The 21,046-nt window shown below is 41.1% G+C and overlaps 1 protein-coding gene across 2 annotated transcripts in view; it reads right to left on the reverse strand.

The window, feature by feature from the left end:
- Positions 1-565: 565 nt before the first annotated feature.
- SLC10A7 (solute carrier family 10, member 7) overlaps positions 566-21,046 on the reverse strand; it is a 280,802-nt gene continuing 260,321 nt past the window's right edge. The window contains exons 10-11 of one of the 2 annotated variants that reach the window (XM_012660027.1): positions 5,291-5,436; positions 566-3,097 (exon numbers count right to left, since the gene is read on the reverse strand). In XM_012660027.1, the coding sequence (XP_012515481.1) occupies positions 3,068-3,097; positions 5,291-5,436 (176 nt within the window). In that variant the 3' untranslated portion in view covers positions 566-3,067. The remainder of the gene's footprint in view (positions 3,098-5,290; positions 5,437-21,046) is intronic. The other variant, XM_012660026.1, reaches the window with a different exon arrangement.

A 21,046-nucleotide genomic window follows, 5' to 3' on the forward strand; every position in this document is an offset into this window, starting at 1 on the left:
GACTTGAGAGATAAGTTCTAAGGGCATGGCAAAGGGGGCAAGTCTAGCAGCACTGTCTGGGAAACGAGGAAAGCTTCATGGAGGAGGTGACATTTCTGTCAAGTTTCCAGGGGGAAGAGGATTTCTAAGACAAGAAGTCAGCAAAGGCAAGAACACAGAGGTATGAAATTCTACAGAAAGTAACTTGCTCATCAAACAAACACTGGATTTAGGAAAGACATTCTAAGGTTTCATTTTTGATGTTCCTCAAAAATATGAGGTAGCTAAAATTCAGATCACCTAAATTTTGTCCCTTCCGTTCATTGCACGTATTTCTTTTTTGATCCTCAACCCTGATGCAGAGAAAAATATATGTCTAATTAAAAGCAAGGGCTGCTTCTGGATTTTAACACCATGGTGTGGTGGAGGTACTGATATGAATGCCTGTGGCGACTATGAAATTTACATCTGTTTAACCACAATGATATAACGGTGCTGAAATGAACCAAGAGAAATTTAAAGACACTCGGAAGGCATTGTGAGTGCATCTGAAAGCAGGTTAAAAATAAGCCACAGCTTTGCTTGTGATTTCTGAAACATCTCTTTGTTTAATTATAGAATTTTCATTTTCCATTCATCATAAATAATCCACTTTATTACTTAACCAAACCTTTTGAAAAAAATTTGGTATTTAGCATAAACAAACACTGAACATTAGCCAGAGGTGTGTTAGTTTTAAACAGAATAGGGAAGAAATTTTTTTAAAAACCCACAAAAAATTTTCAAACCTAGAAAAAAAAACCACATGAAAAGATCAACATTATTATCCATTAAAAGATTCAATTTCATGACAACCATTTAAAAAAAAAAAGCCAGGTGTAAAAGTGAGTAAACATAAATATAATCTAATGTATTTCTTTCATAAATACACTTAGACAAAACAAATGCATAAAAGAGACAGCTTGACAGTGTATAAACATAACAAAATATTTTAAGCTCTGAATAATTAAATCCCAATAAGCATGAATTAAAAATAAATTTTGATTTTATTTTTTGTTTTTTATGAAAAAATATGCCACAGCATTTGTGTAAAAAAAGAAACAGGCACAAACATATCACTAAAGCCACCAAAGTTCACTATGTAAAGATTATTTGAAAACAAAACATTTTTTAAAGCAAAAGATCAAATGTTATCATAGCATTTTCAGTTGAATTTTATCCCATAATCACACCTAGTATAGGTGTTAGACAATAGAGGTAGATAAGTTGGGGAGAATCAGTATTGTAATGTTAGGAAGAAAAATTTTTATGATAGCTCAGACAGACAGATGATAGACAGACATTTCCATTTACTCTAAAATCCAAAGAAGCTTGTAGAAACAAAACACGAAAGCCTTTCTGTGCTTTCTATAAGCATCAAAAATAGCACTCAAAATTTCTGTGGGTTTGGACAAAAGTGAAATTCTTGATAACTGTGTATACTACAGCCTGTTTAGCACAGATTTTTGCAGGGTCTGGTACTAGCCTTAAAATCTGGGTCAATGACATTGACAAAAGATGAGACCTGGTAATAACAATGATGTAAACTTACAGTACTGATAAAACATGGTAAGTTTCTAAGGAATGATTTCTTGTTGTTGTGGGCACAACAACAACATAGCAAAAACAGCTGCTGAGGATATTGCGTGGCCTTGCTGAGACCCAGGGTGCCAACACTGTCTGTCAAACCAAGAGAGGACATGTAGAGAGGATATGCCAGGACGGTGTGCAGGAAACAGAAAAAGTGTTCCCTTAGTTCTACATATTCCTTTATTGTCTATTTGGGTCCAGTTAAAGTTCTTGCAGCCACACTAGAAGCAATTATTGGATACTCCTTTGAAAGCTGGTACCCAATTGGGAACTAATTTTACTTGATATTTTGGTTAATGAATGCTGTTGCATTTTCTTTCCATCTGGCTAGACAGAATGTGTATATGTAACATTTGTTTGCATCTACGACCTTTATATTTTCATTTATTCATAAGAGCAATATGGTTTAACTTTTTAAAAAATGTTGCAAACATTTGTCAGATCTGCCAAGGAAATTCTCATTAATTAATTGTCTCAAATGCCTTGAGTGTGCTTCATTCCAGGATGTAACAGGCTGTTTCTGGCTAAAAGGGGCAATTTGCAAAGTGCTCAGCACATCTGTGTAACAGGAAAGAAAATTTGGTCTCATTTGTGGAATGTGAATATAATCCATCATTAATTGTTGCTGCTTTCAAACTCATTGTAACATTTTTGTGTCTCGTATTTGGCTGTTATAAGTGTTCAAGTGTACTGGAAAACAAGTAATAAAAAATTATAGAAAGGAAAATCATATTAAGATATAATTTAAGGACCCTGAAAACCAAGTGATATAATCTAACTCAAAAACTTCACATAATTCACTCATAACTCAAACATCAGGTTTTTTCTTTGAAGCAGCTTATAATAAATGTAAGCCATATAGCATCACAATCTCTTACAATGGGAATGAGGAATTTCTGTGTGGAAACTATTTGAAAGGATGCCTTAAAAAATGTGTCAAGGAATGCAGAGAACTTACTCTTTTCAGCATCTATTTGCTCTATGACCCCTGCTGAGTTGATAAGAAAGAGGCATGTCACATTTGTAGAAAAAAAAGAATCACACAGTAAATCAAAGTGTGCATGGATAAGACTTTGGAAATGCTCACTGTCATCAGAAGGGCATTTCCCTGATGGTGTGACCTCATTTCAAACGTTACAGTAACTATTATAGTATTGCACAAAAGGTGGCGCAGAGAAAGCACGTTTGCTTTTTGTCACTTACTATGACTGTTTCCTGCATTAGGAAAAAAAAAATTAACTCCAAAATATTATACCACCCCTGGCAGCATACAACAAAGTATGTTTTGGAAATAACGCTCTTGTCAAATATATTTTAAGGCACTTAAGCAGGTATATCGTATTTTTGTGTACAAAAATAAAATATTCATTGAAGCAACATTCACAAGTACAAGTCTTCAGAATTGTTTGCCTGTACAATCCTGTACATATATACACCACTACAGAAAGTGCGTCTCCTGTTATACTGTTGGCCTCGTCAACTTCACTCCCTGCAAGAAAGGAGAAAACATGTTCAGAGTTGGACGGTATCTGTGAGCAAAGTGAAAGTATCAATTAACACCCAATAATTTATGCTACTAGAAGGAAGAAGCAGCCCACCCAGATGGCATTGTATAACCAATAATTCAAACTTCCGGACACAAACAGATTTACTAGCCCATCTCGCTGGCCAGCACACTTTGCCATCTGCCCCTAGCCTGGCTGGCTACTCGTACAGATCCCCTGTGCACCGGCTGGCGCCCTCGGTCTTAATCAGCATTGTCTGCTGATTAAGTAGAGGAGGTATTCACGGATACCCTGAAGACGGACTCTTTGTATTTATTTTAGTAGTCAAAATCAATGGATAAATTCTGGGTTTTCTGGATTATTCTAAATTAGCCAGTGTCTCCATAGTTTGGAGTGGTTTCTTTGCAAACGAAAAATGAACAACATTATGCAATTTACTCTCCATTTTGGAGATGCTTCTGTTACTCTGCAGAACAAATCCCAGAGCTTTTAAACATTTGGAAGAAAAATTTACCCTGATTAATTTGTTGTTCCCTGTGACTGCTTATTATTGATAAGAGTGTTAGGATTTTCTAATAATTTTCTTCATTCTTTGTCAAAATTTATACGTACAAATTCTGACAATGCACATACATATTGGTAAACACAAGCACAAATATAAGTGGAACTTTTCAAAGGGGATAAATAGTAAAAGAAAAAAAATGGTACTAAACTGCTTCTCTACCAACTCTGAGTAGGAGGCTGAGAGCCTGGAGTGGTCCCCAGTATCGAATCAATTTTATGTAACAAAATTTAACATTTTGTTAAGTATCTGAATTAGTGAACATGCTGAATGGGCTAATCTTCTCAGGTAGGGTCCTGGGGGCCTAAGGCCAGCCTTCTAAAAGTGATGGAATAATATATTTCCATCTGGAGTGTCATCGTGGTGCTGAGGAAAGATCCTGGGGGCCAAATAGACCAGGAGTCAAGTCCAAACTTCAGCACTGACTGAAATAACCACACGGCCTTGGGCTAGCTGCCCAACTCTCTGAGCCTGTTTCCTCATCTGGAAAATGGGCACGGCAAAGCCTACAGTGAACATCATTGTAGACAATGACGATGGCAATAATTATAGCAGCTAGCTTTTATCAAACACCTGCCAGTAATCCTCTACAACACTGAGAGTGTAGATCTTATCATTAGTCTCATAGTGGCAGAAGCTGAGACACAGAGAAGTAAAGTATGTCAAGGTTGCATGGTGAGAAAGTGGTAGAGCTGGCAGCCTGAGCTCTGCGCCAGGCAGGCTGGCCTCAGATGCAGCCCCTGAATCAGTTAAAGGATGGTAGGTGTTTAGCAGAGCTCAGTAGGTGGTATGTGGCCACTCCGTTTTCAGGATATTAGGGACATGACACACGGCATTTTGTCATTGGATGTCTCTTCTTCCCACACGTCTCCTTACTGATAATAGCTGCTGCCTCGTGCACAAACAGTAAGTCCTGGCAGGTTTAAGCCACCAGGAAGGAGCCAGCTCTATCAGCGATACCACGTTCTATGCATTGTCTAAGCTTCTTGGGAATCACCTAGTTTACTTTATTTTGGTTGATAATTTAGAAAATCAAATTGACAAATATCTAATATGTAACAAGACTCAAAGTTTGGTGAAATTAACATTGTGTGGGCTCCTTTGCTACTTAAATTTTATTTTTTAATGCCTGAACACAGTTTTGCCATATAAAGAAGTTATTTTGTGTCTGGAAAATTAAAAATAAATTAGGTATTCTAGGTAATGCCAGGTTCTGTTGTACTTAGAAAGGCCTGTGAAACCAGGACACAGCTGAGAGGCTGGGTGGGGCAAAGACGACACGCAGAGTGGAATGTGTACATATTTTTGAACCTTTACCCTGAACTGAACCTTTACCCTGTGCTATATGCCCTTCAAATTGAGCGAATTAAAAAGAGCTTTTTAAAACTGCATTTTAAGTATAATTGTCCTCTATACCAATTTAAACCCTTTAACCCTCAACCCTCCTGTTCGAATTGAAATGGATCAATGCACCGTTATTATGGTATTTAGTTAAGAAAGTGTGTACTTGAGAATGAGGATACGCTAGAATAAGCTGAAGTGTACGAGCAGTTCAGATTCAGGAACAGCATTTCAGTCTGATTTGGATCCAAATAAGATCCTTCCAGCGTCTCACCTTCTGCCTTGACACCATCCAAGACTTAATTGTTGGCACCAACACACTTCCCAGAAGGATCTGAGCTGGGTGGTAGATGAGCAAGGGTACGGATATCAAAGAGAGATGATCATGGCCTGTGAACACTATCTTCAGCATCGGAATTCCTGATGAACAAAGAAGACAGAAAATCTAGATGCAAATTCAGTCTGTCGTCAAATTAAAGACACACTCCATTAACATCAGAACTTCAGAATAGGTTATTACCATATTTCCCTGTGTGTATTCACAGAACTGAAGTGGGAAGAACTCACCAAATCTTCCTTTCACTATATAAAGCTCTAAGCTCTAACTAGAACAGATTAAAGTGAAAAGGTAGTCTGTATTCAAGGGTATCATAACTCTCACTGCGGATTAGCAGCCTGTGTAACAAGGACAGGAAAGAAGATTGCATGTGACAAAGTTGCCTTGAGAAGGCTGAAAAATATTGGTAAGGGAGAAGTTAAAAATAGATCTTCTCTTGCTTAGTAGACAAATAGCCTGTTGGTCTTTAGGGAGGTCTGCCTGGCACCAGTTCAAAGCCTCAATGCTTACTTTTGAGAGTTGAAAGGATATGGTCAGATAACGCATGGTATATGCTGTTCCAAGCAGGAGGGTACTTTAGTCAACAGAATATTGATAAAGGTTTTTGCATGTTCTCTTTTGGCCAAGGATCTCAAAGTGCTTTACAATCATCAAGCGAGGCTCATGCAATTTTGTATATGGCAGATGAATTGTAAAATTAAGGCTAAATGTTTAACACTCACAGTCAATGTCTTATTGGAACTCAAATATATGACTACTACCTTTGTGAGTCTACCATTCTCTTATACCAAAGGCAGGGTGTGTTATGTTTTGTAAGTGGCTGCCTATAGAGCATACCTTTTGAGCTTCTATAACTAACAAAATTCAGATACTAGCAGTTTAACTATTATTACCAATTGTTTTAATACAGCCATGGTCTTCAGAATTGCTATGTACATATATCAGCTTTTTCGAATGAATAGCTTTAATAGCTTCGCTTTCTTCTTGTTTCTCTGAGAACGGCCTCTGCAAAGGACCCGAGCTCCTAAACATGCACAATGATGGCACATAAATAACTTTTTATTGTAACACAACAAGGAAGGCTTGGCTTTTTCAATTATTTTTACCTTCTAATAAATTTCAAACCTTTATGCAAAAATGTATTTCATGGCTGATTTCTTTTTCACAGCCTCACAGATCATTGCCATAAACTGAAAACACTTAACCCTTCCCAAACATCAAGTCTCTCTTAGAGCTTCCAGAGTACATGTTTAGATTTTTGCAGTTTCTGTCTTCACACTAATACAAAAAACCAAAATAGCTTTCGTTTTTTAAAAATAATAAGCTTTAAAACTCTATTTGTTGTTGAAAAGCATCATCTCATACTATAGTTTTGGAAAGTTACTACAATGAGAAAATTTTAAGATCTGCACATAACTCCTCCTGTTTCCAAGAAAGGTTATTCATTCCTTGGCCCAAAGGGATGATGCTAAGAAACTGAGGGATGAGACGGAGTAAAAGTGAGGCTGAAGGGAGCAAGTAATAGAAGTATGAAGATATTTTGTCTCTAAAAGTGACCAAAGTGGGACTTTCTGACCCAAAATTCAAGGACTCTGGCTGCTGGGTTAAATCACCTGAGTTATCCTTTCTTGGCTAAGAATCTGGGCTCTGTGTCATTCTTCAGCAAGTTCATATGGGCTCAGAAGGGAAGCCAAAGCCATAGAGACAGTCCCAGGTGCTGCTGTCACAGTAAGTAAACAAAAAATCGATTGCAGAATATGCAAGATATCTAAATGTAAGCAACATCACAAATTCACTGTCAAGTGACAAAGTAGGTACACAAAGATAGCGACAGTACCAACGCTAGTGGTCTGTCCCGAGTGCTCACTATGTGGCCTGATCCGTGAAATGCTTTCCCATAGTAAGTGAACTACGTCTCACAACCCTGTGAGGTTGATGAAAATTATCCTTTTCACCATTTTACCAATGAGGAAACTGAACCAACTAGTGGTCAGGAAACCTCCCCCAGCGGCAGACTCCAAACTGCCACTCAGGACACCCCAATTTCCAGTTCTCTGTATCAGGTAAGGTCAGTTCAAGGTTCTACGGGCACTGCAGCTCCAGTGAAGAACAGGGCCTGGCATGCAAAAAGCTTTCTAGTCCAGCTGTCCTTTTGGAAGTCATTCCCCTTGAAGCACTTCCAGGGCAGCAGACCTCGTCAAACTCCCCCCCTCCCCACACCAGGATGTCCCTGTGATTTTGCGTGGGTGAAAAGCTAAGTGACGGCTAGGGCTACCCCAACAGTGGCAAAGGAGCCATGGATTTGAAGACATAGCCAAGTCTTGACCCTCAAGAAGTTTCTCGCATACAAGTGACCTCTACCTTCTTTGGACCCTAATAGCAAGTTGTAGGGAGCTCTCTTCCGGCCTGTGCTGGTTCTGCAGTTCTTAGCTCTCATATTCAGACACACCCTTCCGTGCGCTGCTCTCTCGAGAGGGCCGGGACTCTGCACACATCAGCCCCCCTGGTCAGCTGCTCCCTCCAAGGTTCCGCCAACAGGGGCATTAGAGGGAGGCTGGAGAAGGAGGAGGGATTTCTTTCCAGGTGCTTGGGCTTCCTGCTGGCAATAGCGCCTTCACGGGGCGGGGGTAGTTGGCTCCAGCCCATAACTCGCCGTGCCCCTCGGAGCCACAGCACCAGCCCTTTCCTTCCTTTGCCTTTTATGACAGTCATTGGCCTTACTTGAAAAAGAGAAGGGCTTCACGTGACTTGCAGCTGCTGCAGACGTCTGTCAAATTAAATAGGAATTTCTCCCCGCCACTTCATGTACCTGCAATACCTTCCTGCTAGCCATTAAGGTCAAGACCCGAGACCCCTTCATGTGTCCTCGTGTGTCACTCTCACAGGGTGGGTGCACAAAGCAATCCCTCAGCAGGGCAGGTGCACTTCAGCGGCTCAAGTCACATGTCATTTGTTTTGGGAACTTCTTTGTTCCCTTGGACTGAAAATCTACCTTACTCTTCAATCATTCGATGATCTACTTTCCCTTTCAGTTATTAGACTTTCTTAACAATCTCCCAGTTATCGCGGCCTTTCTTTTTTCCTGCTTTCGGCCTCTTCCCCACGTTCCCCCCCTGCAATCCCAGAAGAGCTGCCACTTGGTGCATTTCCGTCTTCTCCAAGGACAGAGTGGAAACAGAAGTTGGGGTGAGCAGAATGAGCTAACTCCTCCGTGTGCGAGCGCTGCGTTGCACGCTACGGCGGTCACCACCCGGAAGCAGCGAGTTCCCCATCTCTGCTCTAGGGCGTCTGTGCCATGTTTCAGCACTATCTGGATGACGGCTGGAAACTCAACAGAGAGAGGTTGGAAACTGCTTAAAAGCCACTGTGCTCACCGTACTGTGATTTCTGTCACCTGGGCATGAATTTGGCAAAATTTGCTCTTCAAGTAGTCAGAGAAAATCAGCTGTGCCTTTTATTCTGGAAGCCTATGTAATGCACCACTCTTTGGTCCTCTTCACTCCATAATAATTCACTTCATCAGTCACTTATCCTTTCAATTAGCGCTCCCGGACCTGATCAACCACTCTGCGAAGCTCCCGGAGGCGGTATGTGAGGGAACGCTGCCTTTACGTAACTTACTGCGCACATGGGTGACCGCTCACACCCCCATTCCCATCCCCATCCTCCAGGGCACCGTCAGCTCCCAGTTGCACTTCCCGCACGGTCTCTCTGCCTTCACGCTTGTCCTGTCCAAGCCATTCTCCACTCTGTGACCGGAGTGAACATTCTAAAGTGCAAATGTGATCATGTCGAATCCCGCAGAAGTTCATCACACGGGATAGACTCCTAAGCGTGGCATACAAGGACTTCATGACTCGGCCCCCAGCTTTTGCTCTTCCTCCCTCTAAATCTCACCACTCCTCTGCCCTTGGACCTCTGTGCTCCAGCCACGACAGGCGACTTGTGGCTCCCTCCACCCATCCGTGCCCACGGGTCGTGCTCTGTCTAGGACTTTCACACCCGACCTCCTTCTGCCTGGAGCGCCTCCCTCCCACTTCCTGATCTGCTCAACTCCTTGGTATGCTTCAGCTGTCAGTTCTTAGGCCTTTTCCTCTGGGAAGATGTCCTCAAAGTCCCAGGGCTGTCCTTCAGATCCTCTCTACTCCATGCTGACCTATGCCAGGGCATTCCAGCCTCACCTTCGCTCCCTGAGCACTGACCGCTTCCTGTATGTTTCCCTCACCAAGCTCTAAGCCTCTTAGGGTCGGTGACTGTTCCCTCTTCATCTCAGAGCATATGGCAAGTGCTCAAAAGGAGTGTGTTGAATGAATGAATTCGTATTTTTCCAGATTCCATCATAAAGTTACTGTGCAGACTATCACTCCATTTTTACTACATTCGTTAATTAGGAAAAAAATAGTAATAATTTAAAAACCCAAACAAACTTACTAGAAAGAGTTTTCTTTTTAAAGTAAGATTTAAATATAGGACTCTTTTCATCTTGCTATCACTGCAGTAATATAAATGAAGCAAATTAATTTTAATGCTCCCAGGTACTGATTCTGTGTCACCATGGTTGACAGGATTCGACTAGACTTTATGAGATGGCATTTGACTTTATGGAAGTGAACACTAGGCACGCAGCCACAATTTTACAGGGACTTTAAGCTGTCATGCTGAAAAATGTTTATAAAACATTAATCAAAAAATGCCTCTTTAATACAATGCATTGTCTGAAAGATGTTAGAAGGCGCATATTGTAAATGGATTCTTTTTCTGACTAAAGTAATTTCCACCAAAAGCATTTCCCCATTGCTCTACAAGCACACTGTGTGGATAGATAAAGAGCACTCTCTCAGCACATTACTACCTGATCCAAACACTTGGGAAATCACTAATGTACAGCATGCCATATTTCCATGTCACACATGACACATTTGTCTAAAATTATCCAACAGAGTTTGACACTGCAGCATATTCCTTAAGCAGAGCTTTCAACTGACATCTGCCAAGTAGGAACTTCAAGTAAGAGCTTTCTTCTTCTAACAAGAGAGTAAGGGTTTTCTTTTATCCTATACCCAGGATGGAAAGGATAAAACAATATGTACAAGTTTTTCCCCCTATTTTAAATATGTTTATTTTATTTTCTCTGAATTAAAAAATTCCCTTTGTATCAGTGTTCAAGTTTCAATAATTACTACATCTATTGGATGAACAGTTTATTTTTTTTTTTAAGAAATAGACATTTTTCTTCTTAGATTAAATATGGACTTTTATTTAACTTCCACTGAAGGCTGCTCTATTGTTCACAGTATAAAAACCATCTACTTTACATCACTGTTCAGAGTTTACTTACTTGTGCGGGAGCGCAATGTTCCGACCGTGCATTCATTCATTCAAAAATACTTTTGGGGCCTCTGCTATACGTGAGTTTCTGTTCTACGTGGTAGGAGAATAACCCAGCCAAGGTCCTTGCACTCTTGGGTGCTGCTTTCTGTAGCTCTTGCCTGGACCCCGTCAGCTTCCCACCGTCTGGTGGCTGAGTGCCAGCCCTCGTGGTCCCGGCAGCCCCGACCATCACTAGCTTACCCACTTTCTATAACTCAAGGCTTGGGATCATCTCTGACAAATCCCATTTGTCTCTCTACTGCTAGATCAAGTCACCAAATTCTGTAGATTCTTTCCTCATTTACCATTCCCTTTCCCCCTCAGTTTTCACTGCCATCTTCCTAATTCAGTTACTTATAAAATGAAGCCACGATTACACTTTCAGCCTCCTGACATAACTCCCTGTCTTCAGACTCTTCCCGTCATCAATCCTACAAACCCCAGCCAGATTAATCTTCCCCAAACCCACATTAATTAAAGCCAATACCCTGCTCAAGAACTGCAATGACTTTCCAGTGCCCATTCATCAAATCCTCGACCTATTTAACTTTGGTAAAAAATAATTACTACCACCACTCTCTACGCGCTACTGCATGCTGGGCGTTTGGCCTCCATTATCTCATTTAATCCTTACAACAGCCCTATGAGTAGGTGGCAATTTGCCCATTTAAAGATGAGGAAACTGAGGTTTAGGGCAGTTAAGTAATTTGCTTAACGTCCCACATCTGGTAGGCGGTGGAGACAGAATTGGACTCCGGCGTATGTATTTTAATCACTAAGCTAGGTTAACTCCATTAAATCAAACTTCCCCTTGCCAATCACTGTCACTAGCTCAGGCTCTCACTTTCTTGTCTTTGTAAAAGCTGAGCCCCACCTGGATCTTGTCCCTTCTCTCTATGTACCTGAATCTGATGGGTTCACCAAGGCTCGGTTTTCTATTTTCCTCCACCATAAAGGTGGCCTCCCTACTGATTTCTCTGTCTTTTGAAGAATGAAGGCACACTTCCTAGTTGCAGAATATAATTTAGCATTTAATTATGTTGTCATTATTTTCCTTGTGTAGGTTTTGGTTTCCCTTGAACACAAAAGTATTACATTTTTCTTTTAATCTCCTGCAATGTTTACGCAAAGGCTGGCACTCAGTACATAAATGATTGATTATTGAAGTAAGAATAGGTGCTAATGTTTCCTGTATTGAAAAAGATAGGATTTAGAGCAAATACTAGTTGCTTCACTAGACTTTAAAGAGGATGCATTTATATACCCTCTGGGAGACGGTTACACTTCATGGGCAAAAATATATTCCATATGGCAGGAAGGAAAGAAACTGGACGAACCAAGGAATACAAACTTTGAAATGAGTCTTCAAGTATGGAATAAGAGAGAAAATGTATTGAAAAATACCTTTGTGTCTTTTAAAGTCTAATATTACATTCACTTTCCCACTTAGCTAAGAGATAGTATACCTCAATCACCTGGATCATTTCCTGTCTTTCAAAGATTCATTCGCCTGAATTCACATGGCTTGTTTTCCATTTAAATGCTTTCTCAGACTTTTCACTGGGTTCTGGAGAGAGCTGCTGGCAAACCTAGAATCCAGTTGCTTCTCTCGTCAGTTGTCATGGTGATTTCCCACTTTTGTTTAGTTTGTTCTTAGTTAGAAACATCCATAAGTTTACCACCCAAATGTCCTAACGTTGTTATTTGAATTCTCTCTCTTCCTTCTTAGTGAATCTTTCAGAAAAGCTCATGTTCGCCTTTGAAATTCATGAGCATGGATGGTCTCTTCAAGCATAATGTAACCCAGGAAGGCAGCTGCTGTTTGAGGAGCACAGCCCCTCCTTTCAGACATCACTAAAGCCAATCTCTGTGCCCCCGTACCCACCACACATGGCTTTCTCTTCAGACTTTCTCTTCAGAGACAGACTAGTCACAGAAAGTCAAACTCACTGGCACTGATTTATCTCGCATTACAAAACAAAGGGGCAATTATACAGTTTCTAGAGCACAAGATGATGCCATGATAAGGTACAACAATGGTTTCGGGATTTGGTTAGAAAAGGCTTTTTCAGTTAGGATTATCCTAAAGCAAGCTAATTTTCAGTACTAATAGCTGTTGTTTCACGCAGGGATTTATCATTTATGATATCCAGCAGCTGATATGAGGCTGTACAGCGTAGCAGTTAAGAAGCCTGGCTCAGAGAGTCCCAGGTCTGGATGCCCTGTCCACCATTCACCACCCGTCTGATTGGTTGGGCCAGTTATTTAACCTCGGTTTTCCTATCTATAAAATGTACCTACTTTATAAATTTTTGGAATTTTTTTTTAATAAAGAGTATGTAAAATAATATACAATGTTTGGTATACAGTAAGTATTTATCCATTATGTGCCAGACACTCCTGTAGGTGCATCAATGAAACCCCCTGCCCTCATGGAGCTTACAGTCTTACTCATTTACTAGGGAGACAAGACAGAGAACACTATGCCAAAGTTAAGCCAAAGCTAAGCAAAGAGCAAATTCCACCCAATAACAAAATCATGGCACAGGGCAGTGGGAAAATGTTGCACTACTGCAGGAAAAAAGTTGTTAGGCAAAATGGATTCAGTGAGTTTAGTTATTCTAATTTTTCTCTCCTTTTTAGAGGGTGTCAAAAGAAAGGCCACCTACTCCCAGGTTGAAGGGTATGGCTTGCCTGCTAGATCAGTGGGCACCGCCCTCACGCTAGCTGACAGTGTGGCTTTTGGGGCCAGGTAGTGTTTACTCTGCACAGCCCCCAGAATTCTGCTCTGGTTGTAAGCCTGGCTGTTCTAGGTCTCCTTCCAAACCCATTCTGGGACATTCCAAAGGCTGGCAAATCAACTTTCTACAGAGTCTCCCCAGGAAGGGGGACAGGATGTCACAGATCAGGTGACCTGTTCTCCTTGCCCTCCATCTAAATGATGGGTCTTCCGCTCAAATTCTCTGAGCAATTTTAATATGCAGATTGTGCTGCCTTGTACTTGCCAGTGATTTGTATTTCACTTGCTTTCCTGTTCTTTTTGTGTCATTCCATCTTTAACTGAAAACTCCTGCCATTTTATCTTCGGAATGACCCCACCACAGCACCGGAGTCTCTACTGTTGCTTTACAGAAGACAAAGAAAAAAAATATTTTTATTCTTTTTCTACAAAGAATCATCCAAAATGAGGTACAGCTAAACGATATATGTGAATTAGAGCTCTCTAGTGGTTTTCTCAGCATTCAGGGTTGGGTGCATGGAATCTGTGTAGATTTAGCATTTCCAAATTGCTGAATACAAAGCCAGCAGCAGCAGCTCTGGGGTGTCTGACAAAGCCCCTTTGCTAGAGGTCTGGCAGAAAAATAGGACAATCTTGTACCAGGTTAACAGGTATGTGCAAATGGACTTTCAATTTCCAAACTCTGAAGCCTGAAAAGTGTCATACGGTTATCTCTGTAGGTAGCACATGACACGATAAAATCCACACAGGAGATGTCACCCAAACGTGGGACACAAACTGGATCCAAACATTCTCTCCGTGTCCACCGAGGAACTGCTTTTCCATCGAGCCTCAGTATTGTTCACCTGGCCCCTCCTCTCCTCTACAGTGAAAAAGATTTGAAGCTCAGATTTCTTTTCTGGTGTAGTCAGGAGCTATTTAGCTATGCTAAATATTAATAAAACCTCCTAAAAGTCTTAGCCTTCTTTCATATTTCAAAACCAGAATTCAAAAATATTCTTTTATCCAAAAAGAATTAGGCCAAGAAGAAGAAAATTAACACATATGCGGTTACAAACTAGATGTCTAAGGCCATTATCAAGAGAAAGGAACATCCTTTCCAGGAATCAAATCTTTAGAAAAAAAGAAAGTGGTACTCATATTTTAGTCTTTCAGCAATCACACCTTACGCAGGACTCCAGAAGCCATATCTAGAGTTTATGGGTATTTTTAGTCTTCATTTGTTGTTGGTAAGGCTGAATACTGATTGTAGCAAATACCTACACAGTGCTTACTACGTGCCAGGCAATGTTTGGAGAATGTACAAACATCAACTCATCCACTACTCACCTCCTCAGGTGAGTAAAGCTACCATTATTACCCCCATTTTTCAGATTAAGAAATTGAGGCAGCAGCTAAATAAAAATTGCCCAAGGCCACACACAGCTAGCAAGAGGGCGTAGCTAAGAAGTGACTACAGACAGACTGGCTCCAGAAACTGCTCTTCACCATTCTCTGTGCCTGAAATGTCTGAAAGGGTAGTATGTCAGAATACTTAGGAACCCTAGAAAAGGGATGTTTGATAATATTAAGATAGAATAATGGAGGGTGAAAACTTAGGGAAAATCATATTTACACAAGACAGGTCTGAAAGGAAGAGAGGTACCCCTTTCAACAAGGGGCTTTCATTTGCTTTGAATAAAAGTTGATGACCATTTTCAGCACATTAGGAAAATTAAAAATTGTGTTTCAGCCTTCAGTTATGTGGGCTATAATCCTATTGCTTTGCTGAAAGTTTTAAGTAAATAAAGATGCAAGAAAAGACCAAAATGAGCAGCTGGTGTTATTTCTGTTTTGAAACAGGTATGTTCTGATTGGAAAAGATGTTTAATGAATGGCCTGAGCCGACTCACCAGATGCTGACAATGAAACATTTAACTCTACCAATTGAAGGTTTCTGCCTCAGAAGATTAGGTACACCTTCACCTGTCTGACAGCATTGTAGGAGTAATTAGCAAACAGGGAATTCAAGAGTGAATTAAAGAACTGAGCCACAAAGCCTTCGTTCAAATACCGGCTGTGTCTTCCAGGAGGGGCCGCCATGTTTATGGAGATAAGTTGGCAGGAAGTAGTGAGATTACTTTATTCCTTTTCTAGGCTGTGAATGAAGAGTTGTTTAGTCTTCTAAAGAGACAATCTGTCTAATGTTCACACTCACAGGATGTGAAAACATCAAAAATAGAATGAGAATTTCGTACGATGAAAATAACACAAGGTCATAAGAATATATTTAACATGGTCACCAACACAGAACTGGCCCTGTCTGACTCTGGAGCCTTGTCTAATTTTACCGAATTTTTTAGATGTATTTTTATATATTTTACATAAATGAAGAAAAGCAGTTGAACCTTTTAAGTCTGATGCACAGAAGCTGATGGTGTGACGTGAGCTTCCATTGATTCTGCCACTGCCTCCACCACCTAAACTTGGTTTTCCCTAAAATGTTGCGTTGATAATCCTATCTTTAGACAGTGGAACTTTCAGGAGGCTTCCAAATATTAGTTAAAAGGTAAATGTGAGTAAACTGTGACCCAAATGCACAATAACTATTTTTAACATACATTTTGTTTTGTTTTGTCAACATGACCTGACAATCATCTTCTGGCAGTAATTTTCCTCTTGATGGTACTGTGTTTATGATGAATAAAAACCTCGCAAGAGATGTCTTCTGACATAATAGTACAGGCAGTTTTGATTTGGGGATTAAAAGTCAGACATTTATCCTTAGATCCATCTCTTTGAAAAAGGTTGACTTAGGTTTCTGTGGTTTTTCCAACCTAGATGATGTCCTGATAACCTACTCTTGATTTTTATTTATTCTCAATAAATAAAAACGTGGCAGTTCAGACCTCATTTAGAAGACTTCTGGGCAGAGGAAGAAATTAAGAAAGCTCTGGAAGTCATTTCTGGAAATAATGATGTTTTTCTTATCTCAGTTTTTTCCTCTGAATACTTAACATATCTAATTATGACACAGATAATTTTGGTTTTCACAACTCAGTACAAACAAATGGTCAATCTTGTTAACAAATGAGGAATGAGTAGGCATAATTTTACCTTGCATTCTTTTTGGAATGCAGAAGAGCACAACAGTACAAATACAGTGAACTAGTCTAATGCAGTGGTTCTCAGCCTCAGCTGCACATTAGAATCACTTGGGTGGCTTTAAAAACCTATGCTGCCTGGGGGAGGGGCCCCGGCATCACTGTTACTGGACGGCTCCCAGGTGATTCTAAGGTGAGCCGGGTCAAAGAGCCAGGCCTAGTAATGAGGCGGAGCCAGAAGGCTCTGCGGTGGATGGATGGGCCAGGTATGCCGCAGAGGCATGGTTTTCTAGTTTGAACGATGAGATCAGTGATAGCTATTGTGCAGGGCCAATGAAAAGACTACGTGAGACAATAAGGCAAGTTAAATGCCCAATGCAGTGCCTAGTAAATAGTAGGCGCCAAATGACTGCCAGTCCCTTCCTCTAGTGTTTCAAAGTGTCTCCACATCTACTTTCTCATTGAATGTTCACCTCAACCTTGCGAAATAGGAGAAAAATATGGGCTTGCAAGTTTGGATGTCTATAGGTCTGGCTGATTTAGACTTTATTATGACTTTGTTATCACAGAGATGCCGTATCTTTTCCATCCTCTGGAGAGTCTCAGGTTCTCAGTCCTTGGAGCTCTTTTCTCCTCCATCTATGCCATCCCTTAGTCTCTCATCCAGTCTGATAGTTTAAAATAACCTGGATCAGAATGAAGACTTCGCTGGATGTCAAGAAGACATCTCAAACTTCACATGTTTAGAACTGAGCCCGTGATCTGCTCCCAAGTCACTCTTCAACCACCAGCTCCTGTTCCTCTGCTGTCACCAGTCCAGTGAACGGCAGCTCCGTCCTTATAGCAGCCCCTCAGGCCAAACATCTTTAATTGCTCTTTCTCGTACATACATATCCAATTTGCGAGCAATTCCTATTAGTTTAGTGTTCAAAATAGATCCAAAATCCAACACGCCTTACCTCTTCCACTGCTATTACCACCCTGAACTCTGGTCTGGATTAAAGCTTCTCACTGGTTTGCTATTTCTCGCTGTTGCACCCTTTCACCCACCCAGCCCCAGGCCACTTTAACAGAGCATCTATAGGGACCCTTTTAAAGTGGAAGTGGGATCTTGTCCCTTGTGCATTCAGAGCCCTCCAGTGACTTTCCCTGTCTTTCTGAGTGAGTCCCTACAACGGCTGGTAAGGCCTAACTCAACATTGCTGGCTCCCCTCCCATTACTTTTACCGTGTCTCCTATACCTCTCTTCCTTGTCCCTTCTTCTCTTCCGTCTTCCTCTAACATGCCAGGCACACTGTTCCCTCTGGTTCCAATCTCCTCCCCCTAAATATCCACATGCTCACTCCGTCTTTCCTTCAGGTCTTTGATTCAATGTGCCCTTTAAGTCTGAAAGCTTCCCACCTCCACCCTGGTACTCCTTATCCTTCTTCATGGTTTTATTTTGCTCCATCACTTACTACCATCTTTCGTGCAGTATATTTAAATGTCTGCTTACCCCTAATAGAAACAAAGCTAGACAAGGGCAAGAACTTTTTTGTGTTTTGTTCACTGTTGTACCCCTAGGGCCTACACCAGGGTGGGGCATATAGTAAGTATCACACAAACATTTGAATGAATGAATGAATGAGGTATATTAATTTTTAAAAGCATCTTTTCATTGGCCTCTTGTAGAGCAAACTTGCATCAAAGGCAGCTCTGGGAAGAGTCAGGGCTACAATTTCATTAACATGCTCAGCTTCGGTACAGAGGACATTCCCAATCAGCCGGCTTCCTGGGGCCCGGGAATCTTCTGAGTTGTGTCCAATTTTGTATTTCCTTCTGCCCCCAGGGCAACTTGTCAAAAACCTACCGGGTACCCCACAGCTTTAAAAAAGTGGGCCGCTCACTTTAATTTCTGGCTGAAGTTGCTTGGATGGGGCTGTAAATGGGAACAGAGAGGGGTGTGTGATAGCCGTGCTTTGCAGCTGCAGGTTCATCTATCCTTTCCTGTAAAGAAGGACTGAGCTGGCTGTCATCAGATACACACAACCTGCTTTATAGTGTCTGGTTCAATTAAGGGAGCTTCCAAGAAGAGACAAGACTAAATAAATAATTGGAGAGATGCAAATCTGAAAGGACAATTGTTTTTCAGCGATCTTTGTTTGCAAGTTGAGATTGAGAGGCAGAAACTTCAAGTGAATGGGATCTCCTGGGTAAGAGTCTTCACTTCAAACACAGTAAACGCGTGTTGTTTTGTGATGCACATTTTAGTACTGCTAGAGGCAAACTTTCTAAATATTGATAGTAATAATACTAAGCTGACAGCGAGCGCACAGAAGAACAGGAGGTACTGGGAAGCGGGCTGCCGTGGCCGTCCTGGATGTGGCAAAGGCCTCATCAGAAAGGACAAGCCCCTGGACTACAGAATGTGTTCCCCTCACTTCTTGGGAACTTCCCTTTCAGAAGCACAGGGTGTACACGACCGAGGGCACGTGAACTGATTATTAATGTGTAAAATTAATTAATCTCTGCAGTGCTACTTCTAGGATAGGATGTCTCTTACTTTGAAACAAATAAGGAACTATGGAATTAAAAGCTTCTAACACTAAGAGCTATCATTAAGGAGCACATAGTGACAAAGATTTGGTATATAGTGGGAGGTGCCCCTGCACAATGTGTGGGGTCTTTCCTGCCTCCTTGCCATTGAGCTGCAGGGTGACAACTGCAGGTAGAGCTCAGCAACAATGAGGCTGACGCACGGAAACGCTCTGTTCCTCTTGTCCCCGCTCCATCACTCAGACTCAGCAAGCAGCAGACAGCTAACATGCCACTCTTAGCTATTTCTAGAGGGTTAGGTGGTGTGATGGAAAGGACGTGGGTTTTGGAATTAGAGGCTTGGGTTTAAAATCCTGACTGTATCACCTACCAGCTACGTGAGTGGATGATCTTACCCTAATCCCACGCAGCTTCCACATCTGCTCAAAATGAGGTTAAAGTAACTATTTCAAAGGGTGGTTCGAGGTTTCAAGTGAGATAGTGTATGTGAAGTACCGAGTACAGTGCCTGGCATAGCGTGACCACCCCCAAATGGCAGCTATCAGGATGACTGTTATTGTTACGAGAAGTGGAATTATGAAATGGTATTGTGGGGCTCAAACTTAGTAGTCTCCAGGACTGTCCAAGGAAGGGGCTTGTCACCGAAATCATTCGGGATGAGGTCCTGCAGCCCTTCAGAGACATTTGCAAATGGTGACTGCCGAGGACTGCCACGGGAACAGAAGCTCCCTACCATGGATGCCGCCAAACCCTCACTGGCCCTCATCTGCTGACAAGTCCTGTATTCTTTTTCAAAATTTTTGAGTTATTATAGGTACATAATAGTTGTATATCTTTATGGGGTACACGTGTTTTGATTCAGGCATACAATGTGAATTAATCAACTCAGGGAAATTGGGGTAATTATTACCTCAGGCATTTATCATTTCTTTGTGTTAGAAACATTGCAGTTCCACTCTTTTAGTTATTTTGAAAAAATATGAGAAAATGTGAAAAATATGAAAATATGAGCTACAGATTAGAAAAACTAGAGGCTTGTTTTATCTTTCTTAGATAGGCCCACAATATCATATGGTGAAACCATGTAATGAGGAAGAAGGTGATTCCTGGAAATCAGGGTCCAGGCCTATTAAGCTGTTTTTTAAAAATTTGGGTTTTTTTTAATATAGTACTTAGTAGTGTGTCATGAGCAATTATGTCCTAAGTATCTCCTTTTGGCTGCTGATGAGATATAAAGTATTTAAAAGTGAGGTATACCATGGCCAGGCTAAAGTAAAAAAACAACCACCAGCCACTCAGGGTTGACCCAGACTGGTTCCCACCATCATCAAAAAGCACTTGCACAAAACCTGACTGAATATTTTGCTAGGTCAAAAGCTTCCCTAAGAACCTAGGTGCACGAGCCAGCACAATTCAAAGCTGAGAGGTGATTCCGGATGTAAGTAATGGGGTGGCTTTTGAACTTTAATGAACATAATACCCTCTTCTGAAGTGTGTTACAAATGTCCAACACCAGGGTCTTATCCTTAAAAATTCTTAATCAGTGGGTTTGAAAAAAGGCCCAGTAATCTGGTTTTTAAAAAATTTTTATTTCTTTTAGGAAGCAATTTGCTATAATTTTGAGGGCCACCCTTTGAGAAATGCTCATCTATGGTATCCATCCAAAGGGTTCAAGATTCTAAAGCTAAATACTTAAGCCTTTCAAAATCAGAGAATCACAGAATGTTAGAACTAGAAGGGCCCCAGAGATCATCTAATCTGATCTTTTCATAGCTAGTGGATCATAGGATTGAGAGGTGTCACAGAACAGGGCTCTTTCTGTAAACTCTCATTACAGTTCAGCACAGTAGCTAACAGTCAGACTTGGGTTTGACTTCTAGCTCTGCCGCTTGGGATCATGTGACTTGGGCAAGTTATTGATCACTTGGGAATTTTACTTTCTTTATCTGAGGTGATTGTGGGAGT

This window comes from Propithecus coquereli, unplaced genomic scaffold (assembly GCF_000956105.1).
Source record: "Propithecus coquereli isolate 6110/MARCELLA unplaced genomic scaffold, Pcoq_1.0 Scaffold65, whole genome shotgun sequence".
Classification (NCBI taxonomy): Eukaryota; Metazoa; Chordata; class Mammalia; order Primates; family Indriidae; genus Propithecus; species Propithecus coquereli.